Genomic DNA, 20,051 nt, shown 5'->3' with positions numbered 1-20,051 from the left:
GAAAAACCACAGGCAAGTGGGGAAGGGACCACGATCAAAGTGGTGGGAATCTTGTACAAGACTGCAACAAGAAGCGGGGCGGCCATAGAGCCGGGATTTTCTTAAGGGACCACGATAAAGTGGTGGGAATCTTGTACAAGACCACAACAAGAAGCGGGGTGGCCATAGAGCCGGGATTTCACAAGACCGCAATAAGAAGCGGGGCGGCCATAGAGCCGGGATTTTCTTCCGCGGTAAAGCGGGGAGTAAAGGCCATGTTCAAAAGTGGGAATTCCGGGGCGCCTGGGTGGCCCAGTGGGTTAAGCCGCTGCCTTCGGCTCGGGTCATGATCTCAGGGTCCTGGGATCTAGTCCCGCATCGGGCTCTCTGCTCAGCAGGAAGCCTGCTTCCCTCTCTCTCTCTCTCTCTCTACCAGCCTCTCCATCTAATTGTGATTTCTCTGTGTCAAATAAATGAACAAAAACTTAAAAAAAAAAAAAAAGAAAAAAAAAAGTGGGAATTCCGCAGTAAAGCAGGGAGTAAAGGTCGACTGAAGTATATACGTGTAAAAAGTTAATGTGCTAGTTAGTGTCTTTAACGTCCGCGTCTGTTGTCTGTGTGTTCATAATGGTATCTGAAGTATCTAAAGTCCAGTTGGAAGGGTCTTTAAAAGACCTGCTGAAAGCCAATGGAACTTCACTAAAAGCAAAAACTGCTTGGGCCTTTTTGAATCCAGTGGAAAAGGCGGCTGCATGGTTCCTAGATGAAGGCTTGCTAAACATACCTCAATGGGACCACCTGTGATCCAAGGTTTGGCCCCTGTGAAACCTATTAATGCCTCGGGGCCATATCAACCTTTTAAGTTGCCCAGGTGCACCAATAATAGGGTATGGCCACCAGAGTGGTCTGGTTGTCAGAGTACCTTGCGCTCAGTTTACATCAATGAAATGCATAGCTTTACATTCACTCCATGCTTTCCTACTTATAAAAATAATACCTTTACAGGGTACAATTATTCCTTTCAAAATCCAAAGCAAGGCAATCCCTCCTCTCCCTTTGATGCATGGCAGGTCTGTAACTTGCTAGGAGCATGTACTGATATCTCAGCAGTGTCCATGTTAAATGGTGGCAAATTCCTCACTGTTCTTATAAACAAAATGACTCTAGTACCTTTGAGACAACAGTTATTGTGTCTTGTCCCAGTAATATTACTTATCAGCCCACTCCCATATGCGTCTCGCCACCATTCCTTTTCCTCATAACAAATGCTAGCAAGCTGTATGATACGTTGAATTGCACTAAGAATTGCTATCTTTTCCAGTGCTGGAATGTCATGGCCTTCAAGCTGGCTGTGATTATGCATATCCCTACCCATATTCCTATCCCAGTTTCCATTCCAGAGGACAAGTTACCGGTGGTGCTATCCAGAAAGAAGAGAGATTTTGGTATCACAGCCGCCGTTGTGACAGCATTGGCTATATCTACAGCAGCTGCCACGGCAGCAGCAGTCTCGCTTGCTGCAACTATACCCACTGCGGAAGCTGTGAACACCCTTGCAGAAGGAACAGCGGCTGCCCTTCAAACACAGACTCAGATCAATGCACATCTGCAAGCAGGAATCCTGATAGTCAACCAGAGAGTGGATTTGGTTCAAGAAAAAGTGGACATATTGGGGGCCCTATTGGGACTGGGATGTATAGCACCCTTCCCGGCAATTTGTGTATACTAATATGAGTGACGTACAGAATGTCTCCAGACAGCTCTCCCAGTATTTGCAGGGTGCTTGGTCTGACAATTTTCAAAATTTCACATGAATCCTTCTGGCTGAGATAACTCAAGTAAATAGTATGTGTGTGCAACCAGCTTCCCTCCCAGAGCTATTTCAAACATTCAGCAATATGTTCCAGTTTACCAAACAATGGGATGGCACAATTGGTCTTCTTGTCCTCCTTCTTATTGGCATTCTGCTTCTATTCAGAAAAGTTCGCCAATGGAGAACATAGCAGCGAGAGCAGAGCCGAGCTATAGTACAAGCCCTTATGTCAATAGAGGCTGGGACATCTCCCCAGATATGGCTCAGCATGCTAATCGGTAGTCAAAGACGGGTAAGATCAGTAGAGAAACATACCAACCTAAGACAGGACAGAGATCATCGATATCTTGTGTCTGATGATGGGTAAGGATGTTTTCTGCTACTGACGACCTAAGACAGGCACGATCTCTGCCATAAAACAAAAAAGGGGGAGATGTCGGGGACCGCCTCCAGCCGGGAAAGTCCCCGCCATTACAAGATGGCGCTTGGCTCACTGCCAGCAAAATACGCTGCAAGTAAACAACGAACGTTCTGGTGAAGCCCGCCTAAAGGAGGACATAGTCATTGGCTGTTTCAAATTTAATCAGCATAGTAACAGGACTCTCATTGGCTCTCCCCATTGCTTGGCCCCTTATTGGTCACCCTGCTCGCTGATTGGTCATGTAAATGTATATAAGTGTGTAGACTTGCGGAAATAAAGAGAGAGAAGATACATCTGAACCGGGGCTTCTTGTCATCCTTGTGGGTCAAGGGCGACACAGATGTATTTAGAACATTCCATCCCAAAGCAACAGGATATACATTCTTCTCTAGTGCACATGGAGCATTCTCCAAAATAGATCACATTCCAGGTCACCAGTCAGGTTTCAACTGGTACCAAAAGATTAGGATCATTCCCTGCCTATTTTCAGAACACAATGCTTTGAAACTAGAACTCACATGTGGAAAGTTGGAAAGAACTCAAACACATGGAAGCTAAAGAGCATCCAACTAAAGAATGAATGGGTCAGCCAGGAAATTAAAGATCTTAAAAAATTCATGGAAACAAATGAAAATGAAAACACAACTGTTCAAAATCTTTGAGATGCAGCAAAGGCAGTCCTAAGAGGAAAGTATATAGTAGTACAAGCCTTTCTCAAGAAACAAGAAAGGTCTCAAATACACAACATAACCATACATCTAAAGGAACTGGAGAAGGAACAGCAAATAAAAACTAAACCCAGCAGGAGAAGTGAAATAATAAAGATCAAAGCAGAAATCAATGAATTAGAAACCAAAATAACACATGAGAGACTATGGACTCTGAAAAACAATCTAAGGGGTTTGAAGTGGTGGGGGGGGGTGGGAGGTTGGGGTACCAGGTGGTGGGTATTATAGAGGGCACAGCTTGCATGGAGCACTGGGTGTGGTGAAAAAATAATGAATACTGTTTTTCTGAAAATAAATAAATTGAAAAAAAAAGTGAAAAAAAAAAAAAAGAAACCAAAATAACAGTAGAACAGATCAGCAAAACTAGGAACTGATTCTTTGAAAGAATTAATAAGACTGATAAACCCCTGACCAGACTTATCAAAAAGAAAAGAGAAAGGATCCAAATCAATAAAATCACGAATGAAAGAGGAGACCAACACCAAAGAATACAAATTAATTATAAGAATATATTATGAGCAACTATATGCCACCAAATTAGACAATCTGGAAAAAATGTATACATTCCTAAAGACCTATAAACTACCAAAACTGAACCAGGAAGAAATAGAAAACCTGAACAGACCCATAACTGGTAAGGAAATTGAAGCACTATTTAAAAATATCCCCCAAAATAAGAGCCAAGGGCCAGATGGCTTCCCAGGAGAATTTTACCAAACATTTAAATAATTAATACCTATAAAAATATAAATAAATAAAATAAATTTTAAAATAAATAAAATAATTAATAACTATAAAAATACCAAAAAATAGAAATGGAAGGAAAACTTCCAAACTCATTTTATGAGACTGGAATTATTACCTTGATTCCAAAACCAAAGACCCCATCAAAAAAGAGAATTAGAAACCAATATCCCTAATGAATATGGATGCAAAAATTCTCACCAAAATACTAGCCAATTAGTACATTAAAAGGATTATTCGCCACAACGAAGTGGGTTTTATTCCTGGGCTTCAAGGTTGGTTCAACACCTGCAAATCAATCTGATACATTTTTTTTTATAGTTTATGAACTTTTATATTTTTATTTTTTATTTTTTTATTTATTTTTTATTTTCAGCATAACAGTACTCATTATTTTTGCACCACACCCAGTGCTCTGATACATTAATAAAAGAAAGAACAAGAACCATATTATACTCTCAATAGACGCAGAAAAAGCATTTTGACAAAGTACAGCATTCTTTCTTGATCAAAACTCTTCACAGTGTAGGGATGGGGATACATACCTCAATATCATAAAAGCCATCAATGAAGAACTCAGAGTGAATATCATTCTCAATGGGGAAAAAGTGAGAGCTTTTCCCCTAAGATCAGGAACACAGTAGGGATGTCCACTATCTCCACTGCTATTCAACATAGTACTAGAAGTCCTAGCCTCAGCAATTAGACAACAAAAAGAAAAGGCATCCGAATTGGCAAAGAAGTCAAACTCTCATTCTTTGTGGATGGTATGATACTTTGTGTGGAAAACCCAAAAGACTCCATCCCAAAACTGCTAGAACTCATACAGAATTTAGTGAAGTGCCAGGATATGCACAGAAAGCAATTGCATTTCTATATACCAAGAACAAAATAGAAGAAAGAGAAATTAAGGAGTTGATCCCTTTTATAATTGCCCCCAAAAACAAAAGATACCTAGGAATAAGACTAACCAAAGAGGCAAAGAATTTGTACTCAGAAAATTGTAGAATACTCAGGAAGGAAAATGAGGAAGACACAAAGAAATGGAAAAATATTCCATGCTTATGGATTAGAAGAACAGATGTTGTGAAAATATCTATGCTACCTAAAGCAATATACATGTTCAATGCAATCTCTATTAAAATACCATCAACTTTTTTCAAAGAAATGGAAAAAATAATCGCAAAATTTGTATAGAACCAGAAAAGACCCTGAATAGCCCAAGGAATGTTGAAAAAGAAAAAGCTGGTGGCATCGCAATCCTGGACTTCAAGCTCTATTACAAAGCTATAATCATTTAGACAGTATGGTACTGACACAGAAACAGACACAGATCAATGGAACAGAATAGAGCCCCAAAATGGACCCTCAACTCTGCGGTTAACTAATCTTCGACAGAGCAGTAAAGAATTTGCAATGGAAAAAAGAGTCTCTTCAACAAACGGTGTTGGGACAGCCACATGCAGAAGACTGAAATTGGACCATTCCTTACACCATGTAAAAAATAGACTCAAGGGGCACCTGGGTGGCTCAGTGGGTTAAAGCCTCTGCCTTCAGCTCAGGTCATGATCTCAGGGTCCTGGGATCGAGCCCCGCATCGGGCTCTCTGCTCAGTGGGGAGCCTGCTTCCTCCTCTTCTCTCTCTCTCTCTGCCTGCCTCTCTGCCTACTTGTGATCTCTATCAAATGAATAAATAAAAAATCTTTTAAAAAAATAGACTCAAAATGGATGAAAGACCTCAATGTGAGACAGGAATCCATCAAAATCCTTGAGGAGAATAGAGGCAGCAACTTCTTCAACCTCAGCCACAGTAATGTCTTCCTAGAAACATTGCCAAAGGCAAGGGAAGCAAGGGCCAAAATGAATTATTGGGACTTCATCAAGATGAAAAGCTTTTGCACAGCAAAGGAAACAGCTGACAAAACCAAAAGACAACTGACAGAATGAGAGAATATTTTTGCAAATGACATATCAGATAAAGGGCTAGTATCCAAAATCTAGAAAGAACTTATCAAACTCAACCACCCAAAGAACAAATAATCCAATCAGGAAATGGGTAGAAGACATGAATATACATTTCTGCAAAGAAGACATCCAAATGGCCAACAGACATATGAAAAAGTGCTCAACATCACTTGGCATCAGGGAAATACAAATCAAAACCACAGTGACATATGAACACATACCAGTTGGAAAGGCTGAAATTAATGTCAGAAAACAGGTGTTGGCAAGGATATGGAAAAAAGGGGAACCCTCCTACACTGTTGGTGGAATGCAAGCTGGTGCAGCCACTCTGGAAAAGTATGGAGATTCCTCAAAAAGTTGAAAATAGAGCTACCCTATGACCCCTGGGTGTGTCATAGGGTGTGTGTATGTATATATATGGATGCATAATATTGTGTGTGTATATATATATACACACATACATATATATATATTCATCAAAAAACACCTCCATGAAATCTTGCCATTTGCAACAATGTGGATGGAACTACAGGGTATTTTGCTAAGCAAAATAAGTCAATCAGAGAAAGACAATTATCACTGATAAGAGGAATCTAAGAAGCAAAACAGAGGATCATAGGTGAAGGGAGGGAAAAATGAAACAAGATGAAACCAGAGAGGGTAACAAACTATAAGAGACTCTTGATCTCAGGAAACAGAAGTTTGCTGGAGAGGAGGGGTGTGGGAGGGACAGGGTCTTGGTGGGGATGATGGACACTGGGGATGGTATGTGCTATGGTCAATGCTGTGAATTGTGTAAGACTGATGAGTCACAGACCTGTGCCCATGAAACACATAATACATTATATGTTAATTAAGAAAAACGAAAAAAAGTAATTTTAAGCAATTTTTTTAGCTTAACCGTTTTTACGTAATTGGTGCTATATATGCTCAAATTGAAGTTATTCTAGAATTATAATTCCTAAGATAGTGTTTTGTCAATGTAAGTGGTTTTAATAAAATTCTTCTGGAGGTTAGACCACTTCATTTGATCCTCTGGAATTAAATCCAAATAAGTATTGTATTTAGATTGAACTAAATAGCCTACTATTAATTAAGCCATAACTGAATTTTTACATGATCATAGGAAAACAACTAATAAACACCATTTATACATACTATGAATTGTGGGAAGAAATCTATTAAAATAACGGAATATTTATCTCAATTAATTTTGGTTTAAAAAACAATGTAAAACAAGACATCCACCAAAACCAAAACCCCAAACAAACCCAAATACCATCCTCCAACTAAACCTATTAGTCTTTTTTATTAGTTTAGCCTAGGTTCACTGATTAATTTAGGGCAGATAATTATTGATATTCTTCGCTGTTAAAACATTTTTAAGTTTTATGCAGTCTTTCCCTTAAACAACAACAACAACAACAAACAAATAAACCCTTCCACTGTCCTTCTCAGTCTAAATACAGGTTTCCCTCACTATCTGAAAGTGGAGGGTTCTTACGAAAAGCTTCAAGCTGACATGGTGTAAAGTGGAGACAATTACCACTAATTTATATGGGAAAGTTTTTTAGTGGTACCAGATCCCAAAAATAACCTCGTAAGTAAGCTATTGTGGATTACTTAGGACACATTTTGCTAACAGATTCAAAGCAAATTGAGATAAACACAGATGCTCACAGACACAGGTCAAACCTATGGCAATTTGATGCTGAGACACTGAGCACAGTTCCCAGGGAAGGAGCTTGGTGGTACCTCACTGCTTGGGGTGCTGCTACCTCTGTAAAAGTTCACTGCAAAACAAACACTAAACGCTTTTTTGCTTTTCTCCATTTCACGAGAGACTATGGACTCTGAAAAACAATCTGAGGGGTTTGAAGTGGCGGGGGTGGGGGGAGGTCGGGGTACCAGGTGGTGGGTATTATAGAAGGCACAGATTGCATGGAGCACTGGGTGTGGTGAAAAAATAATGAATACTGTTTTTCTGAAAATAAATTGAAAAAATTAAAAAACAAAACAAAACAAAAACCTCTTTGGATTTCTTTCAGTTATCTTTTGTAAAAGTGAAAGAGCATAATGAAAGCTTTTGGAAATTGGGGCAAACCTATAGTTTCTATCTCTTTTTCTCACTTCTCTGGTGCTACCATCACTGCCAGATAAGGTCTTCAGGTGTGAAGAACACAGGCAGCAACCTCTTCAACCTCTTCAACAGCAAGATTGACCCACCTAGTAACTTGACCACCTAGTAACTTCCTAATTGGCTCGTCACTAGTCAAGTAAACGATAGCAGCTACTGTATTAAACATTTACTTTGTGGCAGGCTTTGGGCCAAGTGTATTACACAAATTATCACATCTAATCCTCACAGCAATCCTGCAAGGTAATTTAATTGATCTTTATCTTATGTTAATACCCTTGCTTTGGAAGCTTCCCTAGAATCCCAATTACTTTCAGAATATTTTTCAGTCCTTTATTACCCTAAATCGCCTATTTTTTAGTTACTCCCCTTTGGCCCTCTTAACCAATAATACTCCTTTCAAATTCAATTGCTCTATTCCCTAAATGCTCCTTGTGCTTTTCTTTAAAATTGAGCTATAATTTGAATCTCCCTGAGGGCTAATGATGATGAGCATTTTTTCATGTGTCTGATAGCCACATTGAGATATCACCTTACACCAGTTAGAATGGCCCAAATTAACAAAACAGGAAACAACATGTGTTGGAGAGGATGTGGAGAAAGGGGAACCCTCTTCCACTGTTGGTGGGAATGCAAGTTGGTGCAGCCTCTTTGGAGAACAGTGTGGAGATTCCTCAAGAAATTAAAAATAGAGCTTCCCTATGACCCTGCAATTGCACTCCTGGGTATTTACCCCAAAGATACAGATGTCGTGAAAAGAAGGGCCATCTGTACCCCAATGTTTATAGCTGCAATGGCCACAGTCGCCAAACTATGGAAAGAACCAAGATGCCCTTCAACGGACGGATGGATAAGGAAGATGTGGTCCATATACACTATGGAGTATTATGCCTCCATCAGAAAGGATGAATACCCAACTTTTGTAGCAACATGGACGGGACTGGAAGAGATTATGCTAAGTGAAATAAGTCAAGCAGAGAGAGTCAATTATCATATGGTTTCACTTATTTGTGGAGCATAACAAATAGCATGGAGGACCAGGGGCGTTAGAGAGGAGTAGGGAATTTGGGTAAATTGGAAGGGGAGGTGAACCATCATGAGAGACTATGGACTCTGAAAAACAGTCTGAGGGGTTTGAAGTGGTGGGGGGGGTGGGAGGTTGGGGGTACCAGGTGGTGGGGTATTATAGAGGGCACGGATTGCATGGAGCACTGGGTGTGGTGAAAAAATAATGAATACTGTTTTTCTGAAAATAAATAAATTGGAAAAAAAATTAGTAACTAAAAAAAAAAATTGAGCTATAATTGAAATGTAATATAGTATTAGATTTAGCCCCCGTTTTCAAAAGTTTGCATTACACTATTTCACTTCTACAAAAGATCTCCATTAGTACCTGTTTTTGCTAACCGAAAGAAATTCAAAGAGGTTTTTTGTTTTTACAGAAAAACGGAAAAAAGCAAAAACAGCATTCAGCGTTTGTTTTCCAGTGAGCCTTTACAGAGGCAGCAGGCACCCCAGTGATGAGGGAGCAGAAGGCTGGCTGAAGCAGCAGCCAAGCTAACACCCTGCAACCTCCCCCACCCCCACTCCTGGGTGGGACGTAAGTGACATTCTTCCAGGAATCTCCCAACTATCTTAATGTTAATGCCTTGCTAGAGGGGAGAAACAATCTTAACTTGACAGTGGCAAGGCCTCTGGTATCTTACAGGTCTCCTTTAACACACGAAAGTTCTTTTGAAGCCTCCCTTTGCCTTACTCTCCCAACCCCGTAATATAGAATCAGCCACCCCTCACAACCCCAGTACAACAGCTCTTTCGGCCATGTAGGTCCTGTCCCCATGCTCTAATAAACCATCATTTTGCACCAAAGACATCTCCAGAATTCTTTCTTCGTCATCTGCTCCAGAACTCATTTCACCGTACTTCACTTATATTCCAAAACCACATCACCAATGTTTACATGATGTATATATTGTAGAACGATCATCCATTAAGTCTCGTTAACACCCATCACCACCGTTACTTTTTTTTTTTTTTTTTTAAAGATTTTATTTGTCAGAGAAAGAGCACAAGCAGGGGGAACAGCAGGCAGAGGGAAAAGCAGGTTCCCTGTTGAGCAAGGTGCCTGATGTGGGACTTGATTCCAGGAACCGGGGATCATGAGCCAAAGGCAGACACTTAACCATCCCTATGATATTTTTCTTATAATGAGAACTTTTAAGATCTACTCTTAGCAACTTTTAAATGTGCAATACAGTACTGTTAACTTCCCAGTGCTTTTCTTTTTTTTTTCAATTTTTTTATTTTCAGAAAAACAGTATTCATTATTTTTTCACCACACCCAGTGCTCCATGCAATCCGTGCCCTCTATAATACCCACCACCTGGTACCCCAACCTCCCACCCCCCCACCACTTCAAACCCCTCAGACTGTTTTTCAGAGTCCATAGTCTCTCATGATGGTTCACCTCCCCTTCCAATTTACCCAAATTCCCTACTCCTAACGCCCCTTGTCCTCCATGCTATTTGTTATGCTCCACAAATAAGTGAAACCATATGATAATTGACTCTCTCTGCTTGACTTATTTCACTCAGCATAATCTCTTCCAGTCCCGTCCATATTGCTACAAAAGTTGGGTATTCATCCTTTCTGATGGAGGCATAATACTCCATAGTGTATATGGACCACATCTTCCTTATCCATTCGTCCGTTGAAGGGCATCTTGGTTCTTTCCATAGTTTGGCGACTGTGGCCATTGCAGCTATAAACATTGGGGTACAGATGGCCCTTCTTTTCAGGACATCTGTGTCTTTGGGGTAAATACCCAGGAGTGCAATTGCAGGGTCATAGGGAAGCTCTATTTTTAATTTCTTGAGAAATCTCCACACTGTTCTCCAAAGAGGCTGCACCAACTTGCATTCCCACCAACAGTGGAAGAGGGTTCCCCTTTCTTCCCAGTGCTTTTCTAAGGCTGAGTGAGTCCTTGCAAGCCCAGTTCTAAATATACTTTCAGTCCCAGCACAAATGCCACCTCTTATATCAAACCTCTATCATCTCACTTCTGAATTCCTAAGAGTTCTTTATTTCTCTGACATATACTTTTAACTCATTGTTATATTCTTTTATTGTGTTTTGTGTTGAGGATAGGGGTGGGATCTTACTCATCTACACTTCCTACACTTTCTGTATTACATGGCTCTCAACAAATGCATAGAATGAATTTACACCTCTTTAAATTTGAAACTTACATTGACAGTACTTTCCATTTACATTGATAATTTATGAATATTGAGGATTACACAAATAAAAATACGTATTTGATTCTTCAGTACTTTTTCATTTATTACTTAACTACAGTACTTTCTCACACTCAGATTTTGTCCCCAAGTTGAACTATAAGAACCTGAACTATGCCATGCCCTTCATTCAGCTTTTCCAATAAACTTGTTAACAAGCCAAGTACTGTGGCATGCATAATAAATGCCTGTTGAATAAATTAGTAAAAATACCTGGGACAGATGACAGCATTAGAACAACAGTGAGGCTTCAGGCTCAGGTGACAGCAAAACAACTTTTGGAATGACTTATGGTAAATTGTAGATCATCTCTGTTATAGTACAGTGTAATTTTGGATAACTCCTCAACAAATTTCTTAGATCATTTTCAGAATTTGCTGCATTCTCAAGATTTTAATAGTCAAGATTTCTTAATTCACTAAGTTGATGTGATATACTGGGTCAAATAAACATTTTCATTTATCTTCATGTCTGCTTTAGACATCACTGCTTTAATTATAAAACTACTGATGTCAATTAATTATTAAATGCACCAAAAAATTGGAGGCTTGAAAAGGAAATGGGTCTAAAGATACACACACACACATATGTATATATATATACATACTTTCATATATAAAATATATGTACATTTTTTAACTACAAAGAATTTATTTATATACATGTGTGTGTGTGTGTATAAATAAAAGTATATATATATATATCTTTTTAACTACAAAGGAGAACTGATTTTTTTTTTCTCTCAGGAAAAACCATAAAGGAAATGAGAGGAAAGAGCTAACATATCAGAAAGAGTTATTATTTTAGCATGTTTTAACTTAGCATTTAAAATGATGCTGAATACAGACATCCAAATGTCCTCATTCTATACTATGTATAAAAACATTATTCCAGGACCATGAAGGGTTACAGTAGCACTGTAGTGACTTTTCCTCTGCATAAATGCCTTTATAAACAACTATTAAAGAATACTTAATGATGAAGTTTTAGAATATAAGTGAAGTTCGGAGGGGTGAGGTCTGAAGCCAATGACCAAGAAAGAATTCTTGAGACATCTTTGGTGCAAAATGGTGGTTTATTAGTCACAGGACCTGTGGGCAGAAAGAGCTGCTGCCCCAGGGCTGTGAGGAGTGGTCCACTCTATACTTGCGAGTTGGGAGGGAGTCAGGGATGGTGTAAGTCTCTAAGAAATTTTGGAAGCAAGGTGTCCAGGACCTTGAGGAACTAACTATTGTTGGAAAAAGGTTATTTATTACCAGTAATAAAACCTTTGTTATGAGACCCTTCAGATGTGTATCAGTGGGCCATATGCTTGGGAATGATTGTCAACATGTATCTTGGAGGGTTTAGAGAAAAAGGAAGTTTCCAAAGGAATTGTTAAAGTAGACTTAAGGATTCTGGGTGGGGGTTGATCAGGCTAGGATTGCTCTTTGCCCTTAGCAAAGCCTTAAGGTGGAGGTAGTTGAGTCCCTAGAGGAATGTCACTCTCCCGGTTGCAAGGGCTTGTCAGTGGGTAAGGAAATTTAATAACTTTTCTTCTGTCTCTGTTTCCCACATCAATAACACTGAATAGAAAGAACTGAGGAATTTGACTTTGTACTTTTTGGCCAAGAGCCCAGAAATCCACATGATCTACCAGACTGAAAGCAAAGGAGAAAGAATTTGGCTTTTGATTATATAAATCTATTAATTCAGTCAAATTTCTAGTAAAAAATGGAGTATTACTTTCAAAAAGTAAAGCGGAACGTAAATCATGCAAGATATCTAGATTGCTCACTGATTTATTCAGCAATTACATATTGCATGTCTATCGGGTGCCAGTTGTTGAGGGGACAATGAGGACAACTGACAAGGTCTCTCTTTAAAAGGAAGACAGGCATTAAATAACTGCATACAAATAATCTTCTTATAGTAATATAGTACCATGCCCTTCTTTTTTTTTTTTTTTTAAGAATTTATTTGACAGAGAAAGATCACAAGTAGGCAGAGAGGCAGGCAGAGAGAGAGAGAGAGAGAGAGAGAGAGAGAGAGGAGGAGGAAGCAGGCTTTCTGCAGAGCAGAGAGCCCAATGTGGGACACTATCCCAGGACCCTGAGATCATGACCTGAGCGGAAGGCAGTGGCTTAACCCACTGAGCCACCCAGGCGTCCCAGTACCATGCCCTTCTTGATCCATGTCCTCAATCTTCGAGTGACTGTGGTATCTTGATGCTGAGTATGGTAAGGAGAGGGAGTTACGTCTTTTGTAAGAAGATCTACAATGAAACATTAAATCACAGAGAACATATAAAAAGACCTTGACCTACTATTGAACTTAACTAGAGTGCAATAGGCAAGAGAAGATTAGGTTGAAAAGAAGCTGGTGAAGTAAGCAGAAATAGACTGAAGAGCCTTTTAGGCCCTAAGGGGATGGGAGGTGGGGGCAGGGCTTCACTCTAAAAGGTTCGCCAGAGCAGAGAGTTTCAAAGGTCATATTAGGATTTTGGATTTAGGAGTTAGAAAAGAATTAGTGGTTAATAATTAGTTTAGGTCCTTCACTGGGATTAAAGTTGAGCCATAAATAATTCAGTAGTTTCTGGAAATGGCTCAGATAATTCTTTTCAGGCAAAAGATGCATAGTTTCAGGCTAATTTGCTTTAAAAGGGGAGTATGTAAATACATTAATTTATTGAGCACCACCTATGCACAATATGAATTTCCAAATATCACCCACATCCCCTTGAAATCCAAGGTCTACCTAAACTGACAGGGAAAGAGGGAAGGTGACTACATAGTAGAGCATTGACTGGCAAAGATATTATTTTAGAACATAACTATAGGTTCTTGAGAGCCTTTAACAACTTTCCTGGAACACCCTCACTACCTTCTCCACTTTGATAACTAATAAATATCAATGTAGTTTCAAAGGAAGTCATTAGGTCCATTCTTCCCGAACATTCTCAAGCCCAGGCATCATGTGATGAGTTTTAACAACATCATTATAAATGTAATGTGGATGAGTATACAATCAGTATCCCAAATAAGATAATGGATATAAAGATTCAATAAATATAAAAATTTTTAGGCTTTTAAATATAAAATCTATCTTCTTGCTTTGTCTTTTGTTTTTTAAATATTTATAACTAAGCAATTACACATTGTGTGTATATTTCCCATGTTGTGCCTGCCTTTTTTTTTTTTTAAATTTCTAATTGTAGTATAGTTAACATATAGTGTTATATTAGTTTCAGGTGCACAATATAGTGATTTTAACAATTCTATACACTACTCAGTGTTCACTGTGATGATAAAATCTATCTTTTATTTAAAATGAGGCATAATCTGAAATACCACAAAGTCAAACCCTGAGAATAAGCTGACCCATAAAAACTGTTTGCTTTACAATAGAATATAAATAACTGCTCTGTAATTGGAAAAACAAAACATAACAACAAAAGCAAAAAATACTTATAACTGAAGATGTCCATATGCATTTGTTATTCTAAATTAAAAAAGGGAAAATTCATGTTTTATCATTTTGGAAAATCAGTCAACTATGAACAAACACCTGAGTATAAAACTAGATATATCACATGGAAACTTAGATAAAGGGTACATGGGACATCTTCATACTACCATCATAACTTCTTGTGGATCTAAGATTTTTAAAAAATTAAAAGTTAGTAAAACATATCTGGGGTGCATTAACATAAACCAAACACATTGGTCTGAAAGATTACTTGTTTTGGTCAATGGAGAATTTGGTGGTAAAATGAGAGAAAAAAATGAAATTCAGAGTGAATTTTTACAACAGAAGTAATGTACAATCATGGAAAAGGATTTAAAGCATCAGGCCTCCTAGTTCAGGTCTACCACCCACTAGCTAGGTGACCTTGGACAACACCCTTAACCTTTCAAGGGTACTGTGAAAAATAAATAAGATATGTCAAGTTTATAAACTGTAAAACCTTGTACAAGTGTTACCCATTAATTCAAATTTCCCAGCCTTAATTCCTTTTTGTAAAGGGCTGTTTCATTTTATATAATGTATTCTTACAATGGAATAAGAGCGCACTTTAAAAATGGTATTCAAACAAAGAAATACAGCAACTCAATTTATTACATGCAGATTCTTCTGCATTGTTGCTAACAGTTCACTGGTCCAAAATTACTAAAATACTTAAAAAACTATACATTATGTAAACAAAACATAAATAAGACAGCATAGTTCTTTGTACATATAGTTTAGTACAGGTTGTTAGGGATTTCAGAGTATGTACAATTTTACACCATGGACTGCATTTTCACAATGCATATATATATGTGTATATATGTATATATTTATATATTTTTTACAGAAACAAAAACAAGATTTCACTAATGACACAGAATATCACATTGTAGATACACGGTGCAATAGTCCAAATTCAAGAAGAAACATGTCAATGCAAGTGTGCAAAAGGCTAGCTTACTCCAAACTAGTAAAACTTGACTTGATTCAATTTATGCAATACGGACAGGGTAAATCCTAACTGTCTATTTTAAACGTCCTTTGAAAACATATTCATACCAGTAAGTGAAATGGAATAGATCTTTTCTTCCCCAAGAAAACAAAGCCTTGTTGCAAGCTAATGAAAAGATACATTAAAACACATACACACAACTATGTATAGTATGTTTTCAACAGTGTAATAAAGTTAAAAATTTTTATGGGAGTCAAAACAATGCCCCATTATTTAAAACCTGGCTCGTTAAGTCTAGATTCAAGATGCAGCTGTGTCGGGCTTCTCTAAGTCAGATGAGTGAAAAGCAGGGAAGACAGAGGCAGGATTTCGACTAGCAGATACAAGAATTTGAGAGAGAGATGGAGAGAGAGAAGAAACCTTAGATGCTGGAGTATTTATGGTATTCAAAATGGCTCCTTCTGGGCTAACCAACAATTTTTTGACTGATGTGTCCAAATGAAATACTGATGTGCTACTTGGCAATGGAGGATTAGTAGAGCAAATGGCAGAAACCAAAGAGGTCTTAGCCAAAAGAGTGGCAGAAGGAGACTTAATTACTGAAGTCAATGATACTGTTGGTGTGGGAGATGGAACAGAAACTTTAGAAGTTGTGTTTATGATCTGTGGTGTTGTATGTACTGTGGGTAGAGGACTGGCATTCCCAAGAGAGTTGACAATTTTTGTAGAGCTTCTTAGAGAATGTTTAACAGGGTGCCCACCTGAAGAATTATTTGATGCTAGTGTAATTTTCTGGGCAGGGTTATCTACTGATATAGGTGGAAGGCCTTGGCCACTGTTAAGAACTAAGGGAGGTCCATATTTTGGATTACTAGATATAAGAAGAACATGGCTGCCAGCTCCAAGACCTTGTGGTGGAACAACAAACCGTGTTCCATTAATCATGATCTGAGTGCCAGGTGCCAAAGGTGTACTGGTGTTGATGACTATTTTTTGCTGAATACAAGGTTCACTCAACTGACCCCCTATCACACTATTTACATTTGATGGTGCTGTAGCAGTGTGAATGACAGACCCACCTGGAGCGGAACTGTGACTGGGGGTTGATTTGACTAAAGCATGGGACATCTGCTGGTTTGGCAGAGAAGCAAAACTGGAAATATTAATTATTTTACCTGGACTTGGTGAAAGGGGTGGCAATTCAGTCTGAGGTTTATTTGTGTTTATATTTGTTGGCACTGTAGTTGAAATCCCTGGTGACTGAAACTGGACAGAAGTCCGAGATTGTCTTTTAGAAAGAGATACAGAACGTGTGGCTCCTGATACTGTTGCCATTTGTGGAACTGTGTTGATTACTTTAGGGGATATATTCACAGGTGTAGGCAAAGCAACAGTAACAGGGATTTGCAAAGCCGATGTTAAACATTTAGGAGACACTGGTTGTGTAGTTGAAATCAGAACAGATGATGCAAGATGTCCTGTTTTCACAGTTGATATAGCCACAGTGTTTCCAAGATTTGATGTGCAAAGTCTATTTGACAAAATAGGCATAATTCTTGAAGAGGTATCATTTCCACTAACTAAAACAGGAGGTCGTGTCCCAACTGAAGCAGAGGTTGAGGTCACTGGAAGAGAACCCAAAGACACATTCGCTCCTGTTACTGAAAACATGTTTACTGCTTTTGTTGCAGAAACCACTGATTCATTAACAGGAGTAATATTTTGACTCACAAAATTTGAGTTTACTGGAATTGAATTACCACTTGTTGACAATGGCAAGACATAGCCCTTGGTACTTTTTTCTTCTCCTTTGGGGGTTACATTTTGCAATAAATTAATTGATGGTATAGCTGGCACACTGCCTGAACTGTTTATAATTGCTTGACCTATGTTAAGTCCAATTTTCACATCTTTTATCTGAGACACAGTTGGTGATGAATTTATTTTTATTGGTGCTCCCACTGTAGATGGAATTAGTACTAACTGGGGCTGTTCTGGAGTCTTAACATAGGTTTTATTCAAGGGGGTAGGAAGAGTTTGTTTTAATGGTTCTGCCACAATAGTTGGAGTTGAAGTGCCACTGGGAATTGGAGCATTAATAAAAACTAGTTTCTGGGCTGAGACTACTGTAGATGTTGATGCAGGTGTCACATTAATTGCAGTTCCACTGCCAGAAGAAAGAATAGATGGAGCTGACACCAGCATAAGTTTGTGAACTGCACTCCCACTGATGACATCTCCACTTGTTGCTGCTGTTGCTTCTGATCTTGTAACAGGGAAACTTTTTGTGAAATAATCTACTTGTTGCTGTTTACTTGGAGTATGAATAACATTTGCACTGGCTTGTCCAAAATTTCCTGTTGATATGCTAATTACACTTACTGAATTATTTGCTGTTGATGGCGGTACAGTACCAGAAGAAATAGAGGACTTTAAGGGAGAAGGCATGTGTGAACCTTTATCTATTACGTGACCCAAATTACCACTGCAGGAAGGTTGGCCTAATGTAAGCTTGAGATTCTTTCCCACTGATGGATTAAAGCCAGATGGAATGGAAACAGAAGATGGTGTTTGGCTAAAAGGTGGGAGACTAGATGTAGTAGTCATTCCAACTGCGGGTGAAAAAACAGAGGATGATGTTGATTTGGGCACCAGAAATGCCTGAAGATGAGGAGCAAAAGTGAAAACTGAACTTGCAGATAAGCTGTTGGGTGAATTTTGATCTGGACTGGTCTGTACTTTTACAACTCCAGTGTTCCCACCTCGTGTCCTAACAAGAATTGACTGTGAATCTCTTATACACACAGTTTTCAGTTCTTGCTTTGCTTCAGAAGAATCAGCAGTTTGTTGTGCAAAACAGTTGAGGGAACTACCAGGATTTGTAGATCCACTTAGTGTTGTTGCTGGTAACAGAGGCTTAACTGTTGAGGAGATGGTGGATGAAGCAATGGGCTGGGAGAATGTAGCTGCTGAAACTGCATTCTTGACTTTTCCTGATTCACTCTGGCTAGTCTTAACTGGAGGTATTAATAAACTACTTATGGAGGTTACAGGTGACAAAGGCTGTGGCCTACCACTACTTACATTTGACAAAGGTGTAACTGTCCTATTGAAAATTATATTAGTTAGTTGGTTAGAAACAGTTCCTGCTGAGCTGACAAGAACTGATGGTAAAGAACAGTTTACATTTGCTGTCTGTGGGAAAGATGAACAATGATGTTCTGTACCTTTCTGTTGAAGTGGCAGTATTTCCTTTGCAACTGCTTTCCCTTCCTTGTGCTGAATCACAAAATTCTTGGGCAGAATGAGAACCTGCTGCATGATTTTTTCTCCTGTTTTAGGATCTAGCACAGGTTGCATCTGAATCTTCACAGAGCTGTTTTGAAGATCTATGGGCAACCACTGGCCACAAGGCATTTTGTATACCATTTGTAAAGGACCTTTTGTACTGGTGTGGCAGGTCAATGCTGGCTTTATGGGGCTGGATTCTAGAGGAGATATAACTGGTTTATCCACTGTAGGAGCACTTCTACCTGTGGAAGGGGGCAGTTGATTTGTTAAGGTCACTTTGTTCCCAATATTCTTTGCAAGCAAGGCCTGAATAGGTTTGGTCCCTTTCTGGAGAACAGATACTGGTGTTGAATCCATTGAGGCAAATGACTCTGGAAACAGTGGCTCTGCATGCTTTAATTCATTCAAACAGTCAATTTGCATCTCACCTTCTACATGCTCAACTGTTGTCTCATTTGTGCTTAATTTTGCTTTCTTTCTTGGGGAAAGCTCTTTTGTGCTATCATCCAGATAATTAGTTTGTTTAGACTGTCGTTTAAGTGTTTTAGGCAGTATCTTCGGAACATCTTTAAAAGGCAATTCCTTTTTCAACAACTTGCTTCTGGCCATAGGAAACTCTATTTCTGACAGTTTCATATCATCTGAAAGTTATAAAAGCAAGCATTTTGTTTAAATAAAGCAGCAACTGAATAGAAATAATAAGGTCAATCATAAAAAAAGCAAGTCAATCTCTGAACTGGAAATTTATTAAGAAATCTACTTTAGGATGATTCAATATTGGAAATTCAGGTAAGGTTGACATTTTGATAGTGTAACCATTCCCAAGAACTATGTAGTAATGAATGGATTATTTTGTTCAAACTCTACTAATTCTGCTGCCCATACAAATGCAGAGGAAAATTTACACCTCACAGATACTCAAATCAGCAATTAGAGCCCAGAATTCTGATCTAGTTTCAGAGACTCGAAAGGATGAAAAATGTTCAGCTTTTCCTGGTGTTTAATTATTCATTCTTACAATAAAAAATTTATTTTCATATCTGGTGAAACTGGGTTGATGAGAAGCTACTCTTTTTCAGTAAGCCAAAGACATGAAAAACAGGCTAATACATTTCTAACCACAAATTTTCACACATCTCTTATATAATGAAAGGAAGTTTTTAAAACTAGATTTGCAGAAAAAGATAACTACATTTACAGAATAACATAATCTGATAAATCGAAATGCATTACAGA

At 38.5% G+C, this 20,051-nt stretch overlaps 1 protein-coding gene across 2 annotated transcripts in view; it reads right to left on the bottom strand.

Moving 5' to 3' along the window:
• Positions 1–15,163: 15,163 nt before the first annotated feature.
• The window catches only part of KIAA2026 (KIAA2026 ortholog), a 159,113-nt gene continuing 154,225 nt past the window's right edge, over positions 15,164–20,051 (bottom strand). For both annotated transcript variants that reach the window (XM_044265708.1, XM_044265707.1), the window contains one exon: positions 15,164–19,456. In XM_044265708.1, the coding sequence (XP_044121643.1) occupies positions 15,825–19,456 (3,632 nt within the window). In that variant the 3' untranslated portion in view covers positions 15,164–15,824. The remainder of the gene's footprint in view (positions 19,457–20,051) is intronic.

This window comes from Neovison vison, chromosome 9, assembly GCF_020171115.1.
Source record: "Neovison vison isolate M4711 chromosome 9, ASM_NN_V1, whole genome shotgun sequence".
Lineage (NCBI taxonomy): Eukaryota > Metazoa > Chordata > Mammalia > Carnivora > Mustelidae > Neogale > Neogale vison.
The sequence above is the reverse complement of the archived record's forward strand: the minus strand, read 5'-3'. Positions and strand labels throughout refer to the sequence as shown.